At 37.5% G+C, this 21,857-nt stretch overlaps 1 protein-coding gene and 1 long non-coding RNA gene across 3 annotated transcripts in view; one reads left to right on the top strand and one right to left on the bottom strand.

Moving 5' to 3' along the window:
* ZFYVE1 (zinc finger FYVE-type containing 1) overlaps nt 1-18,697 on the bottom strand; it is a 53,416-nt gene extending 34,719 nt beyond the window's left edge. The window contains exons 1-3 of one of the 2 annotated variants that reach the window (XM_074235788.1): nt 17,827-18,697; nt 8,047-8,551; nt 4,799-5,013 (exon numbers count right to left, since the gene is read on the bottom strand). In XM_074235788.1, coding sequence (XP_074091889.1) covers nt 4,799-5,013; nt 8,047-8,551; nt 17,827-17,859 — 753 coding nt within the window. In that variant the 5' untranslated portion in view covers nt 17,860-18,697. Of the gene's footprint in view, nt 1-1,331; nt 2,699-4,798; nt 5,014-8,046; nt 8,552-17,826 lie in introns of those variants that run through there. The other variant, XM_074235789.1, reaches the window with a different exon arrangement.
* LOC141522387 (uncharacterized) lies at nt 820-8,552 on the top strand. The gene is made up of 3 exons (XR_012478203.1): nt 820-1,197; nt 4,740-4,768; nt 8,016-8,552. It is a non-coding gene; the product is annotated as an uncharacterized LOC141522387 (long non-coding RNA).
* Nucleotides 18,698-21,857: the final 3,160 nt, after the last annotated feature.

Here is a 21,857-nt window from a genome sequence, read left to right as displayed (position 1 = left end):
ATCTTATAACAAGTGGCAGCTTTCATTAAAGGCTTGAAGTGTTAATAAGGAGTATATAATCTGCACTAGAACCCAGGTCTCCCAAATCCCAGGCCAGATCTCCTTCTATAATACCAAGTTATCTTTCTGATAGGAAATGCATTTGCAGGATAAACTAGATCCTGTAAGACAGTCTCAGAGACCATATTACGGGTTCCCCCTTATGGGTAAACCTATTAATAAAAAAAGTTCTTAAGCAAAAAAATCCCGTTTTCTTGAGTAAATTGTAGTTGAAAAATCTAAGTATCAGGCTGAAATATAAGAAATTATAGGTATAAAAAAATAAATTATAGGTAATAGGGGGTGCCTATTCCCTGGTCCAGGGAAAAAAATGATAAAAACATGATAAATAATTCATACCCAATTCTATATATAATACTTTAAGGATGACAAAGCAGTTTCCCCAAAACACCTCCTCATGATGGCACAAATATTGAGTATACATTTTTTTAGACCTGGCAAAACTATGGCTACAAATGATTAAGTGCTTTTGCTCAAGGTCAAAGAAATCAGGTTTAGAATACCCAATCTAATATAATCCCTCTTCAAAAGGAATGAAATAGGGGCAGCTAGGTGGCGCAGTGGATAGAGCACTGGCCTTGGAGTCAGGAGTACCTGAGTTCAAATCCAGCCTCAGACATTTAATAATTACCTAGCCATGTGGCCTTGGGCAAGCCACTTAACCCCACTGCCTTGAAAAAATCTAAAAAAAAAGAAAAAAAAAAGAAATGACATATAGATTTCTTTTCACTCTTATGATATTTCATTCAATTGATCATATTCATTTGGTATGGAATTTTACTTTGGAAAATGGCAAGGAAAATACTGAATTGTAACCCAACAGCAACGAAAGTGCAAAAATCATCTGCTTCAAATACTTGCTAGTCCAAACCCTTTTATTTAGGAAAGAGAGAAGACACTGGATTTCCTAAGTCATTCTAAATCTCTGGTCTCAGTTTACAAGTTGATTTCCTATGAAGTAAGCTCATAAAAATAACTGTCATTTTCCACAGACATGTTTCTCATAGGTTTATCTTTGCTAAGGCAACAACTCCTTATGACCTCACAGAAGAGGGCAGGCTGCCTCTGAAGCAAACCAGATGTTACTTCAGATGCCAGTTGCAGAGAACTTCCTGAGGACCAACTTCTAGAAAGTCGGTAAGATAACAAATAAATCATCTCCTACAGTGGTCACTGAAGAACTAGATATTGTTTAATAGCCTTGGTACTGCCAGGCTTCAGCTGGCTTACCTAACCCAAAGGAGAAAAATATTAGGGAGTTTAGCAAGTACCAGAGTGGATGAAAGTTGTCCTCCCCCAACTGCAACCTGATTTTTCTTTTCCAATGTAGATAATACCACATGATCCAAACTTGCTCCCCATCCAACATTCCAGATCTCACATCATTCCTGGGTTTCTTGGGTTCCCCTCCTCCCAAGGTCCCAAGGCTGGAGGAGAAAGACAGGAAAGGGTCTACCTTCTGAAAAGAAATCTTGGAAAAGCATTTGTAGCATGTCTGGGAGTGGTTGCTTAGAGACCAGATGATCCTGAACTTCAGTTGCCCTGGCAACAACATGGCTCTTTCTCTACTGTATCCATATGGCTAACACTAAACAAGAGCTAGCAATACATTTCCTATTTCAAATATGGAGCTTTAGACTATAAAATGCTAAGACAAGATTTACCTCTCCCTCATTCCCTACCCCAACCCAATAATGATTATGTAGACAGTAAATACTCTCTTATGATGGAATTTAAGAGTCAAAAGTTTTCTATTTTGCTGACCTGAGAAAGAATGTTATATAGAGTCAATATTAATTTTTAAATGATTGCCTCAATTACACAGCAGCAGTCTGAATTCACAAGGAATATATAAAGCAACAGAAAGTCCAGTAAATTTCTCTACAGTGAGAAGTCCTGGGTCTTAGTTCTAATGTAAAACTTGGGCTATTTGCCCAATATTTGCCCAGCTTCAGCCCTCTGGGCCCCAATTGCTTCATCTCCACTATTAAGGTTACTTCCCACTCTAAAATCCTTACATTTTGACTTCAAATATTGATATTATACCTTTACTATTTATTAAGAGTTTGTCCTCTGCCACTAGCAAGATTAAATTACCAATTCTGTTAGAAAACACTCCCCTACAGGTTTCTGTGCTAAAGCAGTTCTTGTCACCACTGTGGTAAGTAAAGGCAGAGACCATAAAATTAAGGAATACACATGATAAACAAATGAGGACCTAGAACCTAACTGGACAAAAGGAAATTTCATTAAAGGAAATAGTACAAAGATTCTTGGTGGATGTTAAGGAGATTATTATGAGGCCTATCAAGGGCAAGGGAAAGTGCCTCTGGATATATCTTAATAATGCAATATGTGGAAAGGAAATAACTGTAAAAGATAAAACTTAATTTGTTGGTTCTTCCCACTAATCTATTTCTCCAGTGGCTATCTTTCTTATTTAGTGGTTCAGAATTCTAATGTAGAGATCAGGCATGTCAAACAATTCAAACATGTCTCTTTTTAATAAAATCTTTAAGGGGTCAACCTTAAGAAAGATTATAAGAAAAGGTAAAATTAACTTTTTAGGATATTGGGAAAACCACTAAAGTTCACACCATCTGAACCACTAAGATATCAGATTCAGTGTCACAATTCTGAATCAATGAGAATTTACTTCTAAAAAGTTCTTAAAATCAAAAGCAAGCTCATCATCAAATAATACATATTAAAGATCCATATTGTGAAAATTTCATTATGACATGGGTGCTAATCTCAAAGTACACTAATGAGAAGTTGAGGCAAGAGATAATAAGTAACCTGGAAAAAGGGGAGAAGTTGGTGAAATTAGATCTATAGGGGATCATGGGAACTCTTAATCCACTAATTCCCCTGGTTCTGATTTTTAATCTCTAACAGTTACCTTATTCAATAAAAATTGTTATGTCTTTTTTAACAAATAATAATTGCTCTTTTAATCAATTTAAAGAATAGCCTTGGGGCAGCTAGGTGGCACAGTGGATAAAGCACCGGCCCTGGAGTCAGGAGGACCTGAGTTCAAATCCAGCCTCAGACACTTATTACCGAGCTGTGTGGCCTTGGGCAAGCTACAACCCCATTTGCCTTGTAAAACCTTAAAAAAAAAAAAAGAATAGCCTTAAAATACCCTTTTTAAAAATATTTTAAGGGTTTATAAATTTTTTATTTTAAATATTTTAAGAATTTATAAATTTTAATAATTACATCATTGGTGGAGGACAGCCCAAACAACTTTAGGTCATTCAATATCATATGCCACCACTTCAGTAAGAGAAATAAAGATCATTGGGGTCCTATGGGTACCACTGTGACATCAGTAAGCAAGGAGCTTCATAACTCCAATTCAGTCAGGGTCCTTATAAATCAAAATAGCCAACCCAGACAACTTTTATGAATCATAAGTCTGAAAGACCTTAGCATTCTTCCTCCACTTCTTAAATGTGTCTAGCAAAATAGGGCTGGAGTAGATTTCAGAGAAATTTAAGAGTCTTCTCAGCAGACTTAAGTATTCTTTGATAGTCTCATCTAAATATCAATCCAGGCAAGGATCTGAGAATGGCTATCATGGCAGCCTCAACTTCCATCACCATGAATTGTCAAGGGTTTTCAGATTTCAAGATTTTTGTCTCCAGCTATACTGGATCCAGGAATACTTTGAGAAGTATGTATAGGGTTGGGGGGTGGGGGGTAGGCTGTATACATATAACATGAAAAAAGTATAGTGAATATCAGAATGATATTATATGTTTTATTTTTTTATTTTTATTTTTATTTTTTTTTTAGGTTTTTGCAAGGCAAATGGGGTTAAGTGGCTTGCCCAAGGCCACACAGCTAGGTAGTTATTAAGTGTTTGAGACCGGATTTGAACCCAGGTACTCCTGACTCCAGGGCCGGTGCTTTATCCACTGCGCCACCTAGCCACCCCTATTATATGTTTTAGAAATACTAAGTTGCTACTTTTCCAATTGTTATGATCTTAAGTCATTTCTTTCAAATCTCCTGAACCAAAGTTCAACTGATTTTTCTCATAGCAAGGCAGGTCAGCACACTAGGGACCAATATGATTTTGAAGTATCAATATGCATTAACAAGTGCTGTTTGATGAAGAGGTATAATGAGCAGGGAGTAAGAATATGAGCTTTCAAATAGGTATAGTTGGAATACTTTTAAGTGTTAATGTTGAAATACAAGAACTAAACCCAAGCTATAGACTTTCCACAGTACAGTGAGACATCCTATATCTATCATGATATGGGATGGCATCATTAGTTCCATAAAATATAAGATTGCAATATAAAAAGATGCTTTAAGAGAATTTAAATGAATACATAATGAAAATCATTTATAAGTACATATTGTACACATGTACATATATTGTTAATATTGTATGTATATATGCTAAGAAGTCCAAGAGAAACAAACTGATTTCTTTCAAATTATGTGATTTTAAAGCTCCTTGAGCTAGAGGATGAGGGGACTGGTAAAAGAATAGCATGGAATATCAGGACAGTTTAGTGCTGAATCTCCTTTTCTTATTAATAAAATGCCTAAGCTTCTCACACTTCTCCCTAGGATGTAGACCTCAATTTTCTTCCACTATCTAAGACAACAGGAAGGAGCTCTTGCTAATGTATTCTAACTACCCACCTTTCTCCCAACAGTGCCCCACTAAATGAATACTAGGAGCTTGGTGAGTACAGATCACTGGGAACACACTGACCTTCAGTGCTTTGTAGATGACCCCTGGGTGCCTGGGAGAACGGGTGGTGTTGTTCTCCAGTTGCTGCTCCAAGGCCCGCCTGAGCCCAGAGAAATCTGTAGGGGGATTGTAAGTCCTTGTTCCTTTGTAGTGGATGGAACTGAAAGCTTCAGGGAATCGACCCAGCTTCCGAAACCGGTCCTGGATCAGCTTCTCAGGCACCTCAGAGGGGTGATCTGTGAAGGCATAAATCCAGGAATATGAGCAAATAGCTTTAAAAAAAACTTTTTGAAAAACCAGAAAGACTGTTAGGATTGGCATCTTCCTTAAGTTCATAAAGAAAGTTAGAAAAACAGAAAAGGAAGTCTCCTATATGTATTCCCAGCTATTTCTATAGGTCCTTTCCACTTTTTAAGAGAGCAAAAAGAATACACACACACACACACACACACAGGGCCTGAAGTCACTGTTTCACCCCCCAACTAGTTACAAGCCACAAACTGAAATGAAGCAAAACCAAGTATCAGCACAGAATGAGCTCTCCAATAATTTATCCTGTATCATTTTACAAAACGAAGATAATTCATTTACCTTCATGCCCAGGAAGAGAGGCATATCAAGTAAAAGAGAAGTAGAAATCATATGTAATATAAAAGGTGACAATCATATTTTTCCCAGTTCTACTCCCTCTCTCTCAGAATTACAAAGAATCTGTCTGTTCTATGTCTACCTCAAATTAAAGAATTCTTGATAATTCAACATCCTAGAAGTGATAAAAATGACTCAATTACAGACCCAATGGAATCAATGAACCTCTTTTCCAAACCCCTCAAAATTAAATGACAATATTCCAATAAACACAGGAGAAACCCCCAATTCTTATATTCATAATCAAAGAGCTGAAAAGAACCAAGAAATCATTTTGTTCAGTCTTCCTATTTTCCAAGTAAAGAAATTCCTTTCTCTTACTCATCCAGGTCCCCTAAAACAAATATTACTGATTTTATGTTATTCTTTCCTGGCTTCCCTGGTTTGATTAAAATATTACTTTACAGCATTTAACTGACAAACTAAATATCACCACTCCACCCCACCCTACCCCCCTCCACTAAAATTAAGGCATATCATTAAAAAACTGATGAATGAATGTGAAAATAATATTACCTCTGGAACTGCCCCCTTTGTAGTGCTAGGTTACAGGATGGGACCAATAATGGGCTACAGGATAATTATTTTATATTAGGTCTTTACTAAATGAAGCTAATTACCTACAATATTTCCCAGATCTATGCAACATAAAACCATTTTGCAATGAGGTTCTGCTATAGATCACCAAGTAATTATTCTCAATTCCCCAAATTATAAGAATATTTTATATAATATATTTAAAATTCATTAAATTATGTTTTCAACAAAGATGAACATTTCCTTCCACAAAGGATAGGAAAAAGAGAATTGTATAGGATACAACATAAAAAATAATTTTATACAAATCTCCCATGTACCCTTTCTGAACTTCTGCTTTCTCTCTGTTTTTAACTGTACACTAACCCATGGGAAAGGTACCTCAAGAAGTTTACAATTTAAGAAAACAAAATCTAACATGGTGGTCAAGGCAAACTAACATAGGAACAAAGGGATCAGAATGAGAAGGAACTTTAATCACCATCTAGTGTAGTAGTTCTCAATATAAGGACTGACTCCTGGGAGTATCCAAAGTCAAAACTATTTTCATAATACGAAGACATTATTTATCTATAAAATTTTCCTCCAGGGGCAGCTAGGTGGTGCAGTGGATAAAGCTCCGGCCCTGGAGTCAGGAGTACCTGGGTTCAAATCCTGTCTCAGACACTTGATAATTACCTAGCTGTGTGGCCTTGGGCAAGCCACTTAACCCCATTTGCCTTGCAAAAAAAAAAAAAATTTCCTACAACTGGATTGTTTTCCCTACACTTTAACCAAAACAACATATAACATATCTCAATAGACTGAATTGTTTTCATATACTTTACCCAAAACAACATAAAAAATATCTCAATAGACTGAATGCAGAAACAGAGATGAGAATCAAACTGTCTTCTATTTAGTCAGACATTAAAGAGATTTGCAAAATATAAAAATACTACTCATCTCATTTTTTATTTTGAAGTTATTTCCATAAAATGATTTTTGTTAATAGGTAATGGATTATTGCTTTTAAATAAGTTAATAATGGGGGCAGCTAAGTGGCACAGTAGATAAGAGCACCAACCCTGGAGTCAGGAGAACCTGAGTTCAAATTCAGGCTCAGACACTTAGTAATAATTATTGCCTACCCTGGAGTCAGGAGGACCTGAGTTCAAATCCAATCTCAAACACTTAATAATAACTGCCTAGCTGTATAACCTTGAGCATATCAATTAACCCCATTGCCTTGCAAAAAAAAACCCCAAATAAATAAAAAGTTAATAAATTTTATAAATTTTAATAATTTCTTTTAAATTTTTATTTAAGGCAATGGGGTTAAGTGGCTTGCCTAAGGCCACACAGCAAGGTAATTATTAAGTGTCTGAGGCCGGATTTGAACTCAGATCCTCCTGACTCCAGGGCCGGTGCTCTATCCACTGTGCCACCTAGCCACCCCAATTTTAATAATTTTTAAGAGAATTAAAGGATCCTGACACCAAAAAAATTTGAGAAATGCTGGTCAATTCTCTCCCCTTCTTTTGTAGACAAGAAAAGAGAAAGAGAAGTAAAAAGTAGCTTGCCCAAAGTCATACAGAAAATGGACAGGTCTATCCTTCAAACCCAGATTTTCTAACTCCAAAGCATTTTTAACATATAATACTTAATCAAATTCCTTGAGGGAAAAAAAAAATTTTCTCCTCCACATCTTTTTTTTTTTTCTTTTGGGAGAAGGAAAGGAAATCAGTCAACATTTACTAGGCCTATACCATACATAAATGGTAAAGAAATATACAGAGGATAGGGGCAGCTAGGTGGCATAGTGGATAAAGCACCGGCCTTGGAGTCAGGAGCCTGGGTTCAAATCTGATCTCAGACACTTAATAATTACCTAGCTGTGTGGCTTTGGGCAAGCCACTTAACCCCATTTGCCTTGCAAAAACTTAAAAAGTAAAAAAATATATACAAAAAAAATTTTAAAAAAAAGAAATATAAAGAGGAGAAAAGACTTATTACCAATCACCAAGAAAGTACTAGCAAACTAACAACTTCTACATTTTTTTCTTTTATTCAGCAAAATCAATATACATCTGCAAACTACTCACCAGAACCCAATAGCTGAGTATGTACTGTTTCATGGAAAATGATGACTGCAGGACCCAGAGTAGATAAAGGGACATCTAGGCCACAGCGGGCAGAAGTGGCCTTGAGCTCCTTAGTAAAGTGTTTCAGGTAGGCTTCCGAAGCATCTCCAAGGAACTTGAAGAGGTCATTATGCAGCCTGTCTGCATGAGTCCGATAGATGACCAGATCAGAGATGGCTAGAACCTTGAGCAGCAGTCTTGTCCTCTGGCTTAAGTTGACAGTAGCTCCCAGGAGCCCTTCTGTATCTACTACTGCCACTTTGTGGACTGGATCATAGGCTGCCCAAACCCCCACTGTGCACGACTCCTGTGCTGGGGATGTTTTGAAGACCTCACGGCCATAGAAAAATGTATGGTTAAGAGTATGAGACTTTCCATCCCCGGTATTTCCAAAAATAGAAACCACCTTCAGATGTTGATCAGGTTTGCAGTCCAATTTCTTAATAAAGTCTTCTTCATTTATTACCTTATAAAACAACAGAAGATAGTAAAATATGAAATGGCTAGAAATAAAATCAAAAAGAATCAGCACTTAATAAACTAAAGCCCCTCCATTAAGACAGGAGAGAGAACTGGGTAAAAAGTCATCAACAGCAACTAAATGATCATTATTCAGTATCACCCTCTAAATCCAACTCTTAAGTCTCTCTCGAAGGTGTTGTTGATTCAGTAACTGGTCTTAAAGACCAGAGACCTATATCCAAAATGTTATATGACCATGAAGTGGTCATTTCACTTCTAAAAGTCTCAATTTCTTCATCTGTAAAATGGGGACAGTAATACACAAATTTTACCTCACAAGTTGAGGAAAAGGAGAAACCATTTTAAAACTTAAAAACAACAGATGTAAGCTAGGTATCAAATTTCATCAGCACAACATTTCAGTTGACTCTTAAATTAAAGAAATCATAGAGATCATCTAGTCCAAGCCATTTAGTTCTTATGAACAGAGAGGAACACGTATATAAAATGGCCACAAGACTAGAAAAAAATGAAAAGAATCCAAAGATTTAAGGGTATGTCTGTTGCTCTCTAAGCCAACTCTAAGGGAAAGGGGGCAGAACTGACTTTGGCAGGAGTAACTAAAGGCATATAAGTTAACTTTGCAAAAATCCCTGAAGGGTATTCAAAAGCCAACTGAGGCAGCAAAAAAAAAAAAAAAAAAAAAACAGGCCCAGACATAATGAGGCCAATGACATAGAAAAGTAAATGCCCAGTCACATTGGTTTCAACATTCTAGGTCAAATCAGGAAGTAGGAAGGACTTTGACTTAGAGATGTGGAAAGGACACACGAAGGGAAAACTTGGGAGATTCCAGATAATTTGGTCATTTTCCCTGCTGCTTTCAACCAATACCCAGGTGATCCACTGTTACTGACTACTCATCCAAATTAGAAAATAGAGCCAGCTAGTGCAATTCTATCCCCAGAAATGGCTAGAGAAGTATTTTATGGCACCTATTTTTACCAATATTATCTCACTTAGTCCTCAACAACAAACCTGTAAGATGCTAACTTCATTTTACAACAAAGAAAACATTCAAACAGATGAGTGACTTGTCTAGGATTACACAGGTACTAAGTGTCAGAAGCCAGGTCAGAACTCTGGTCTTCCTGACTCCATCCAATGGGCCATCAACTGCCTCTAAATAAGGAGCCAAAGGATAAGGTCAGTGTAGACTGCAGACTGCACCAGGGACAAAACCCAGGTAATAGGAAATACATATATTGAATAACTGATTTAAATTCGTTATTGGTTACCCAACCCAGAATGCTGGAGCTATTCTGCAGGTAGCCTTCCCTGATCTCACCCTTTACATGCATTCTCCTTTACAAATTAGCTTCTTCTCTTCTGAATATATTTTATATGTACCTAGTTAATAACAGGTTGCCTCCCCATGAAAATGTAATACTCCTTGAGAGGAGGGATTTCTTTTGCCTTCCTTTGTATCCCTATCATTCAGCATATTGTCTGGCACACACAGAAAGCATTTAATAAATGCTTGTTGTCTGATGAACTTTCTAAAAATGTAAACAAAGGAACAAGATCACCACCCAGAGGAAGCAAGTCATCAAAGAACCCCAGGAAAAAGAGGTAAATGCCTGTGATTTCACCACTACATTCTCCTCTTTGGCCAGTACAAAAGACAGGAGGAACATAGACCCATCGGTTTCTACAATCAGTCTTAATGTGATACCACTATCAGAAGAAAGGGACAAGTCCTCTGAGAAAGCCCAGGCAGTCACAGTCCAGATAAATGCATTTGGCATGTTCAGGCCCCCAAAGCAGTAACCCTTCCCCTGGTGAGGGGGCAAGTGCACATTTACTGGGCTTCCCCAAGGGTATGTGGACACCCAAATCAGTCATAATTCAGACATTCCCACCCAAATCTTAAGTCACTACATCCTATTCCATAGACCACATTTAAAAAAAAACAAACCCTCAAAGGATGGTAGGAGTGAGATGGCAACAAGCATACATTCATCAACTCCTAATAAGACCCATTTACTGCACAATCAGGAAAGCCCCATTCTTTCTGTGGGGTCTTATCTGAGAAACAACAGCAGCTCATATTTTATATAGAACTTTAAAAGTCTTTTATGTATATAATCTCATAAAACAAGCTTCAAAACCATTATAGGTTTTTCTGAGAAGGAAACTGAAGCTTAAGTTAAATTATTTGCCTGGGGTTGCATTCCCTAATGTCAGAGGTGAGACTTCCCTGACCCCCAATCAAGGGCTCTATTCCTCATTCCACGTTTATTTTTTAGAGAGATAAAGGCTAGAATTCAGACAGCCTTATTTTTTTAAGTACATATCCAAATAAGGATATAGTATAGTATAGAAGGTCTCCAGGTTTAATCAGGAATTAAGGTGGCTCAGCTAATCTCTCATTGGCAACAGACAAAAGTAACCAATAGATTTCTAGGGCAAGGCCATAGGGCATATATCTCTAAAAGAGGCAAGTGATAAGGAGATTAATGAAAGAGGGAAATGAACCTCTATGAATAAAAATATAGTAACTTTTCTGCAACAAAAAACTGGTCACTGAGGCACTGCCATCAGCTGGGGAATGGTTGAACAAGTTATGGCATGTGAATATGATGGAAAAAAATTGTGCTGAAAAAATTATGAAGGATATGCATGATATGTATATTTCTTGTCAATAATTAGGGGGTAGAGGAAAGGAGAATATGAAACCAAAAGGGGGAAAAAAATTACGAAAGGGATGATTTCAGCGAAGAAAGCTGGGAAGACTTGTATGAAATGAAGAATGTAGTGAGCAGCTCAAGGAGCACAATTCATACTATAACAACAATAGACCATTATAAAAAGACTTGGGAATGCTTAGCCAACATAATGACCAACCTTGAATTCTAGTTAACCAAATGCTAACCACCTCCATTCAGAAAGATGATGGATTCAAAGTGCACATTTTTTTGGACATAACCAATGTGAAATTTTTTTTACTTGACTATACATATTTGTTATGAGAGTTTTTTTCCCTTTTCACTGGGGAAAGGGAAGATGAGAAGGAAAAAAATCAGTTTTCCTCAATTTAAAAATTGCTTTAAATGGGGAAAAAAAAGGCAACTGGTAGTCTGTTATTGGACCCTAGTTTTGACCAAAAGGTTAAATCCTAATAACTGTGAAGACAAGAGGAGCCATTTAGGCAGATCCTTCATCCTATTGAGCAAGTATTATACAACTACATTTGGCCAGTAATGAATCCTTGGCAGACCCTGCAGATCATTGATGGGAAGCTCAGTGACCTGATGAGAGGAATGAGGAAAATTTAGGGTTCAGAGATGACTCTATTCAATATGCCAAGACCACTCAGAAATGGATAGCTAACATCTTCCAGTCAGTCATTTGATGCTTTAAGATGAAGGAAAAGGGAAATGGTCCCTACAGCTTTATCTCAATACTGTCTATCATGTAGTATAAGACATACCCTACAGGTTGATTTCAATACTGTTTATCCTGTAGCATGACACATACCAAATTTTAGACCCAAGTAAGAAAAAAAATAATAATAAATATATATATATACATACATACATACATACACATATATATGTTGAACTTGGTTAACTGATATAAGGATATAAAATTAGAGATAAAAAAATAGGAATTCCTTCCTAAAAGGGAGGAAATTTTTTGATGTAATCCTATTTCTCCTTCCTATCTCAATCAAACTTCTAGAAAAAGCTACATATACTATCTATTTTGTTTGGGTTTTTTTAGGTTTTGGTTTTTTTTTTTGGCAAGGTAACAGGGTTAAGTGGCTTGCCCGAGGCCACACAGCTAGGTAATTATTAAGTGTCTGAGGCCGCATTTGAACCTAGGTACTCCTGACTCCAGGGCCAGTGCTTTATCCACTGCGCCATCTAGCTGCCCCACTATCTACTATTCAATCCTTTGCAATTTGCTTTCTGCCCTTATCACCAGACTAAGACTACCCCCCCACCAAATTTAGCAATCACCAGTGAATTGAAAATCTCAGTCTTTTCTCAGGTCTCATCCTTCTCCACTTAACTGCCTCATGTACCACTGCTGATGACCCTCACCAACTAGATAATCTTTCCTCTCTCAGCTTTCATGACACTAGAAAGAAATATAATATTTCTTAAGTCCCTACTATGTGCAAGCATTTTACAAATATCTTATTTGATCCTCACAATTACTCTAGGAGGGAGAAACTCTTATTCCCCCTACTTTACAGTTGAGGCAAAATAACTGACTGGGCCAAGGTCAAACATCTAGAGAATGTCTGAGGCTGAGATTGAACTCTGATCTTTCTACCTTCAGGTCCAGTACTCTAGCCATTGTCTAACCAGCAACCTCTGTCCTGGTTCTCCTCCTACCTGTTTGACCACTTCTCAGTGTAATCTGCTGGTTCAACAATTATCCAGATCCACCCCCTAATTGTTGGTATTTCCCAAGGCTCTGACCCAAGTCCTTAGTCTTTTCTCTCTACAGTCTCTCTCAGTTCCCCATTAGGTCCAATAGGTTCAAATTATTTCTAATGACTCCCATATCTGTTTGAATATCCAACCTACTCTCTCCCCAGAAGTTTAATGCCACATCACAAACCGGATATCCTAGAGATATTTCAGATTAACATGTCCAAAACTTCGTGATTTCCACCCTGCTTCTCCAATCCACCCCCTCTTCCAAAATTTATTTCTGTAGAAGTATTCTTCTATTCCCCACCATTCTTCTAGCCATCCAGGATTATAAACCTTGGAATTATGAACTTTTCACTTTCAACCAGTTCATATACTAACCAATTGAGAAATCCTACATTTACATTTCTATAACATAATAGCTAGTATTTTTAATACCACTTTAATGATGACTAAGCACTTTACAAATATCCTATTTTATCCTTACAGCAGTCCTGAAAGGTAGGTGCTACATTTGTCACATCTGATCCCTTCTCTCCATTCATATACCTACCACCTTAGTTCAGGCTCTCACCATTTCTCATACTGATTATTGCAGTAGATTAATGGACCTTCCCCACTCTCATTCATTGTCATACTGCTGGCCAAAATGTTTGATTTCCTCTGGGATCAAATACAAACTCCTTGATTTAGCTTTTAAAGCCCTTTATAAACTGATCCAAATCTAGCTTTACAACCTCATCGAACATCACTGCCCTCCTGTACTTGGTAATGGAGTCAAATTGTCCTTCTCTCTCTGTTCCTCCAATACATTTCATTTCCCGTCTCTGGTTCTTTTCCATGATTATCCCCAATGCCAGGAATGAACTTCTTCCCTTCAATTTCACTGAATTCCTCTCTTCAAGTCATACCTGAAGCATCACCACCTATATGAAACCTTTCTTGAATTCCCATTTCCTAGAGTCTTATCTTACTGACTTTAAAAATGTATTTGCTGTTTTCCTGATTAGAAGATAAGCTCCTGGAGAACAGAAATTGTACCATTCATTGAATTTTTGTCTTTAGCACTTAACACTATGTAGGGTACATAAAAAGGTGCTTAATAAGTACTTACTTGAACAAACAGACTGCCTTCTGTGGGGGGCGGGGAGGGAAGCAAGATTAGGGGAAAAACTGTAAAACTCAAAATAAATTTAAAAAAATTTTCTTAAAAAAAAAAATAAGTACTTGAGTGTCTAGTGGCTAGGGGTCCCATTTAAACACATGTCTCTCACTAAATGCCTAAAAATGCCACAGCAAAGAAAAGGAGCATGACCACAACTTCAAAGAGAAGCAATCAGGGTAGACCTGCTGAGACTCCTAGACCCAATGGACCCCATGAACAGATAAGATTGGAATAAAGTATGGAAGGAACTACCCCTGACTAGGGAAGGCAATATCCTCAAGAACAGCCAGATGTCATCTTCCATTTTGGGGGAGGAGGAAGAAGAGGGTGTTGACTGGAGGATGTCATGGTAGACAGGAAATAACAGTGGATGTGTAGTCAAAAGGATCTGAGTTTATTTCTTGGTTTTCTGTGACCCAGGGAAAGTCACTAACCTTGTGTGATTTCAGTTTCTTTAACTATCAAGGAGTCTGGATTAGATGATCTCAAAGTTCCCCTGACAATCCTAAAACACCTCAGGATTTGGCTCTGCATTCCCAACCACCAAGCACTGGCAAAAATAAGGGCTAAGAGTAATTAATAAAATGCCATGGAATTCCATAGCCTCCACTCAGTAGATCTGGGAACATAGAGTAAAATGAATTTTTCTTAACTGAATCACCCTGAAACATTCTAGAATGCTATCAAGGTCCATTCAAGACGCAAAACTTTTAGACCTTTTAGGAAAACTAAGAAAAGGCCTAGAAGATATATCACAGGCAACAGTTTATGCTCTGAATCATGACTCAGTGTCTCCTTTGGTCAGAGGGCACACAGCTGGGAATCAAGGGGTGAAGAAGAGAAGTCAATATTTCAATACTGTGTTGAGGACTGGAAAGACAAGGAAAAGGGAAAAAAAATTTTGCACTCATGGAGCTCACAATCTAAATGGGGAGACAACATGCAAACAACAACATATAAATAAAACTAGAGGTAATCTCAGAACATAAGGGTATCCAGAGAAGGTTTTCTGAAGAAAATCTCTGATTTGAGACTTCAGAGATGCCAAGAAATCCAAGAAACAGAGATGATGAGGCAGAGCATTCCAGGAATTGGGGACAACCAGTAAAAATGTACACATCAAGAGTTAGAATATCTTATAGAAAGGACAGCTAGGAGGCCAGGCAGTATGGCTGAAGAAGTAGTATGTGGAGAGGGTAGTAAAGTATGAAAGGGCTAGGTTGGGAAGAGCTTTAAAAGGCAAGCAGAGGCTTTTCTAGTTGATTCTAGAATACTAAGAAATCACTGGATTTATTAAGTAGGGGAGATGACATGGTTAGAATTATATTTAAGGAAGATCATTTTGAAAGTTGAGACTGGGAAGGGAAGAAAGTGAAGTCACACCTGCCTAAGAAAGTATTAAGGAGCAACAGAAGCCTAGTAACAGAAAAGGAAAAATTGAAGAGAGAAGAGAAAGGGGAAAGCATAAGGAAAGTTGGGAGTGATTACGCATAGGGAGAGATGGGATGATTATGATCAGGTAAAATGTCAGTTCTTAATCATAGAAACAGAAAACTTGTTGGGGGTTGGGGTTTGTTTTTTCCAAATTTATTTTTAAAATTTTTCCAATTACATGTTATGAAAGTTTTTCAATATTCATTCACATGTATTATTTTTAAGTTACATAATTTTCTTTCACCCTCCCCTCTCACCCCTCTCCCCTCAGCAGTGAACAGTCCAATGAACACTGCATATATACGTTTATGTTTAACATTTTTATGTGTTAGTCATTTTCTGTATGAGGAATTAGGATTAAGGGAAATGAAAGAAAATCAAGGGATAGAAAGGAAAAATGAGAAATTTTTAAAAATTGAACATAGTTCATTCAGATTTTATAGTGTGTCTTTTCTTAGGTCTGGATGTGGATAGTGTAGTCTATAGCAAGTCTCCCAGGTTTGTCCCAGCTCTCTGAACTGCTGAGAGGAGCTGCATCCATTAAAGTTGATCATAGATTTGGGGTTAAGGTTTGAGAGGTGCTGAGCAACAGAGTCCAGAGCACAGAACTACATGGAATTGTACTGATTAATGATAAGGTACAGACTGGGAAGAGAGAAAGGTTAAATCAGAACAGGGATAATTGGCTGAGAAAGTACTGAGATATAGAAGCGAAGTACTGGATGGTATCAGTGAAGAAAAAATATGTAATGATTGCAATGATTGAATAAGAGATGTAATGATTGACTAAGGCATAGGAAGAGATAATGATTGTGATTGGATAAAAGAATGTTCCAAGTTTTTAATCATAGAAATGTATGTGAGATGGTAAGACTCCCATTTTGTATGACTGAGGTGCGCTGGGATTTAAGGATGTTTGCTAGAAAATCTACATGCATGTTTAAGTCCCTTTAATTATAAGGGCAGGATGACAGAAAATCTGGTACATACCTCCTTGAGAAAGGAGGTGTCCTTGTTGACAGACATCCATTACCATGATCTGGCTTCCTGAGTCATGTTCAGACTCCTTTGCCTAGTTACTTAAGATCTTCCACAATCTGGGGCTCTTTTGGGTTATTGATTTTTATTTAGGTTTCTGATAGCTCACATACACATTCAAATCTTGTAATTCTACCTCTCTCACATTCACTCATTGCTTTTCACACATATCAAACTGTGATTAGATCAAGAATATAAGGAAAATGTGTTATAAATATAGCAATACTAAATTAACCCTAGATATTGAATACAATGTAACTTAGTCCTCTAAAAATGCAAAGCTAGCTTTTGTTCCTTTTTTTGTCCCATAAGCACTGTAGGTATTTGTAATTGGTATGTGCCTTCCTTTTCCTTTGCCTGTATCTTCTACATTAGCACAGTGGATAGAGCACTGGCCCTGGAATCAGAAGGACTTGAGTTCAACCTTAGACATTTGACAATTAATACCTTTATAACCTCACATTCAAAGCCATCTCCAGTTGTCCTGATTCACAGCTGGTGACTTTGTACAGCACTCCCTCATTCAAATCTAATTCATGTGTAGGTCATGGCATCATCTCCCTGATGTCATGGTTTTTTCAGAAAGAAGGACAAACAACAGCAGCAGAGCACCAAATACACTGATAAAAATTTGTGTAACTATCAACACCAGTATCATAATTCCCCAAACTTAGACTAATGATAACCAAAAGATCCCAGATGCTGCTGTGCAAAGCATTCCCACTCTTTTGACCTTTTGTATGCCCCAGTCCTGGATTGCCACAGTAATAGTCTCATAGTAATAATTCCATCTTGGTATCTTTGAATTTTTTTTGGACCTTTGCTCTTAAATAGATATTTCATGAGGATTTGTTAATGTATTTATTTTACATGTTAATGTATTTCATAATGATGTTAATATCTCATGAAAGTTAAACTTTGGTGTTTGGTATCTCAATCTAAGGAGTTAGTAAGTCAGAATACCACTGGAATTTAAAATAATATTGGGCCAATAGTCTCCAGTTTGTGACTCAGAGTTTAACATTTACTCCTGATCTTTTTCCCAGTCTTCAAACAGTAAAGACTGCATATTCTGGTCCAGAATTTCACATACTAGTACACATTTCTTCTCGTTCTTGCTCGCTCTCGCTCTCTCTCTCTCTCTCTCTCTCTCTCTCTCTCTCTCCCCCCTCCCCCCATCAGGTTGATACCTACTCTGTGATGTAAAGTCTTCAAGACTCCCACCATTCATCTCCTCCACTCCTATTCATGCTATTAAACAGAGATGGAAAAATCACACAGTTAAATTTAGTGGATCACCATAAATTTATATTCTCTAAACTCAATTGGACCCTCTTTGAAAGAAGGTAGTCCCTTTTTCTCCTTCTTAATGGATTCTCTACCCCACTTTCTCAAAGAACCTTGCAAACCCTATGAACAGGGCTTCATAGTTCTATATCTACACAGTATCACAGCATCAGGAATAGAATAACTGTTGATGTAGTTGTGAACTAACCCAACCATTCTGGAGAGAAATCTGTAATATGCCCAAAGGGCTTTAAAACTGTGCATAATCTTTGATCTAGCTTCAAGGTCTATAACCCAAAGAGATCATTAAAAAAAGGAAAAGGACCCACATAGACAAAAATATTCATAGCCGCTTTTTTGTGGTAGCAAACAATTGGAAAATGAGGGGATACTCATCAGCTGGGAACTAGTTGAACAAGTTATGGTATATGAATGCAATATAATATTATTGTTCTACAAGAAATAATGAGCAAGCAGCTTTCAGAAAATCTAACAAGACTTACATGAACAGATGCTGAGTAAAATGAGCTGAACCAGAAGAACACTGTACACAGTAAGTAGTAGCAACATCTTGTGAAAGACTATAAAAGACTTAGCTATTTTCAGCAATACAGCTATCTAAGACAATTCCAGAAGACTGGATGATGGAAATGCCATCAACATCCAGAGGAAAAGCTATGGAGTCAGAATGTAGATCAAAGCAATCTGTTTTTACTTTTTTAAATTTGATTTTTATCTTTCTCATATTTTTTCCTTTTAATCAGATTTTTCTTTCATAGCATGAATAATATGTAAATATGTATAGCATGATTATGCATGTATAACCTATATCAGATTACATATAACCTATATCAGGTGGGAGAAGAAAAAGTGGGAGAAAATTTAATAAAAATCAATGTTGAAAACTATCTTTACATATAATTGGACAAATTAATTTAAAAGGAATAGTTACTATAGGTATTTGATGAATTGTGGAAGCAACATAGTACAAAGGAAAAAAAACATTGGCTCTGTAATCTGAGGTTCAAATCTTGCCTCTGCAGACTACAAATACCTATGTAACCTTAGGCAAGTCTCAGTGCTTTCATTGGCAAAATGGCTCTTAAGTCCCTTCTGACTCTAGAGGTCTATGATCCTATGTTCTTAAATGTAAATAAAACCATCTTTTCTACCTACCCAGTAGGATTTTTTCTGAAAAATTACATGAAAATTACATGAAGATTACATAAAAAAATTGGAAAATACCCTGAAAAGCTAAAAGACCTATACAAATTCAAGATATTTCACAATGTTCTAATTTACCTTTTAACATTCATCCTTATAGGGTTTTTTAAATGCAAACTAAAACCACATAAAAACATTCCAAATTACTTAGAAGAGAAATGAAAATTAAAACAACTCAGAAATATCACTTCCCACTTAAATGGCAAAATTATACAAGATGGGCACAGCCAATCCTGGAGGGGTTATGGGCAGACAAGCATAGTTAATTCTCAATTGATCCAAACATTCTGGAAAACAATTCCAGAATTATGCAAGAAAAGTTACTAAATTATTCACATTCTTTGACCCAGTGATAATACCTTTGGGCATATATCCCCAAAAGGTCAATGACTGAAAGGTCCTACATTCACCAAAATATCAGTATCAGCATTTTCTGTTGTAGAAAAAAACTAGAAATATAACAGGAGTTCATCACTCCAGGAATAGATGGCATATTAATGTTATGAAATATCACTGTGACATAAGGATTCACAAATATAATTATGAATTCGGGAAGATGTGTATGAACTGATTAAAAAGTAAAGAAAACAAAAGCAGAAAAACTGTACACTTGCCTAAGATAATATGAATGACCACAAGACAAAAGACATAATTCTGGTCAAATATAATGGCCAATTGACTAGTTCAGATAACAGATTAAAGGAAAACTGTAAGGAGTGTGCTAACAGAGTGGCTGCTAGCCCATTTTAATTTTTCTTTAAGATCAAAAGATACTAAGGGAGTTGTGAAATAATTGATGTGCAAAAATAAAATACATCAAAAATACACCTGTGAGCTCTGGCATTTTTTCCTTAAGCCAAAGAAGATAAATAGTCCTGTGATAGTCGGACTGGTTCTTGACTAGGTCTGAAAAAGGTGAAAAAGATAAGATAATGCTCAAAAGAATATATCTCCAAAGGTTATGAATAATCAAGTTTTTTTTTAAAAAAAGAAATGGTTTGTTATCATCACTGGAATTCTACAAATCACTAGCAATAAGAAATGCAAATTTAAAGCAAGTTAAAAGGTTCCAGCTAATTGGCAAAATTACAAAAGAATTAAAGCGATGTCATAAAACAGATTAAAAATGCAATATGGGGGGGGCGGAGCCAAGATGGCAACAAGAGAGCAACATCTCTTACAAGCTCTCTCATAAAACTTCCAAACTAAGGACTCTAAACTTTTGAGAGACAGAACCCACAAAGGGACCCAGTGCGGCAGTTCTCCTACTCAAGGTAACCTGGAAAAAAGCAGAAAGGCTCTGCTCCCCGGGGTCTGAGGGGCGGCCCATCAGAGTGAAAGAGCTTCAGCCTCCCGGAGGCAGCCCCAGGGCACTGGGAGCTGCAGCTCACAGCAGTGGGGGAGTCTCCTGAGCTGCACCCCGGGGAGCACTGGGCACAAAGTGGGGGAACAGCGGGGGACCTCTGCCAGAGCAAGCACATGGAGCCCAGCCCTCAGGGCACACAGCAAGCAACTTGGTCTTTCTGCAGCCCAGAACCAGGAACAGAAGCAGGTGAAGCCGGTAAGCAGGAGCCCCAGGGCATGAGCCCATTGAGCTGAGGGAGGGGAGTGAAGAGAGAGAAACTGCCCAGCTCTGTCCTCTGTCCCTGGAACAGGACCCTGGGGCTCTGACCACATTCAGATCCTGATCACAGTCTAGGCCCCCCAATAGAACAGCAGGGCCCCCCCACCTCGGCCCCATGGCAGAGGGGGGCGCTTATGGACATTCACAGACCAGGAGGGAGGACAGAGCCTCACACACTGAGACCCTTGTGGGAGTGTCCCAAAAGCTCAGGAAGCACCTCAAAACCAGGCTCAGGCTGGGAAGATAAGCAAGCAGAGAAACAAGAGGAAGACCATTGAGAAATATTTTGCATATGAGCCCAAGAAGGATCAAAATGCTCAGTCTGAGATGAGGAAGCACAAGCTCCTGCATCTAAAGACTCCAAGAAAAAGCAGAAATTGGGCTCAGGCTATGACAGAGCTCAAAAGACTTTGAAAATCAAATGAGGGAGTTGGAAGAAAAACTGGGAAAAGAAACGAGAGAGATGCAGGAAAAACATGAAAATGAAGTCAGCAGCCTAGTCAAGGAAATCCAAAAAAATGCTGAAGAAAATAGCATGCTAAAAACCAGCTTAGGTCAAATGGATAAAACAATTCAAAAAGTTATTGAGGAGAAGAATGCTTTAAAAAGCAGAATTGGCCAGATGGAAAAAGAGATAAGAAAACTCTCTGAGGAAAACAAATCCTTCAGACAAAGAATAGAACTCAGGGAGATTGATGAATTTACAAGAAATAAGGACTCAATACTTCAAAACCAAAAAAATGAAAAATTAGAAGAAAATGTGAAACATCTCATTGAAAAAACAACTGATATGAAAAACAGACTTAGGAAAGATAATTTAAAAATTATTGGAATACCTGAAAGTCATGATCAGGAAAAGAGCCTTGACATCATTTTCAAAGAATTACTACAGGAAAATTGCCCTGATATTCTAGAAGCAGAGGGCAAAATAGAAATGGAGAGAATCCACCGATCCCCCCTGCCCCGAGAAAGAGATCCCAAAAAACCATCCCCTAGGAATATTATACCCAAGTTCCAGAACTCCCAAGTCAAAAAGAAAATATTACAAGCAGCCAGAAGGACACAGTTCAAATATCGTGGAGCTGCAGTC

The sequence above is a fragment of the Macrotis lagotis genome, chromosome 4, assembly GCF_037893015.1.
Source record: "Macrotis lagotis isolate mMagLag1 chromosome 4, bilby.v1.9.chrom.fasta, whole genome shotgun sequence".
NCBI classification, from domain to species: domain Eukaryota; kingdom Metazoa; phylum Chordata; class Mammalia; order Peramelemorphia; family Peramelidae; genus Macrotis; species Macrotis lagotis.
The sequence above is the reverse complement of the archived record's forward strand: the minus strand, read 5'-3'. Positions and strand labels throughout refer to the sequence as shown.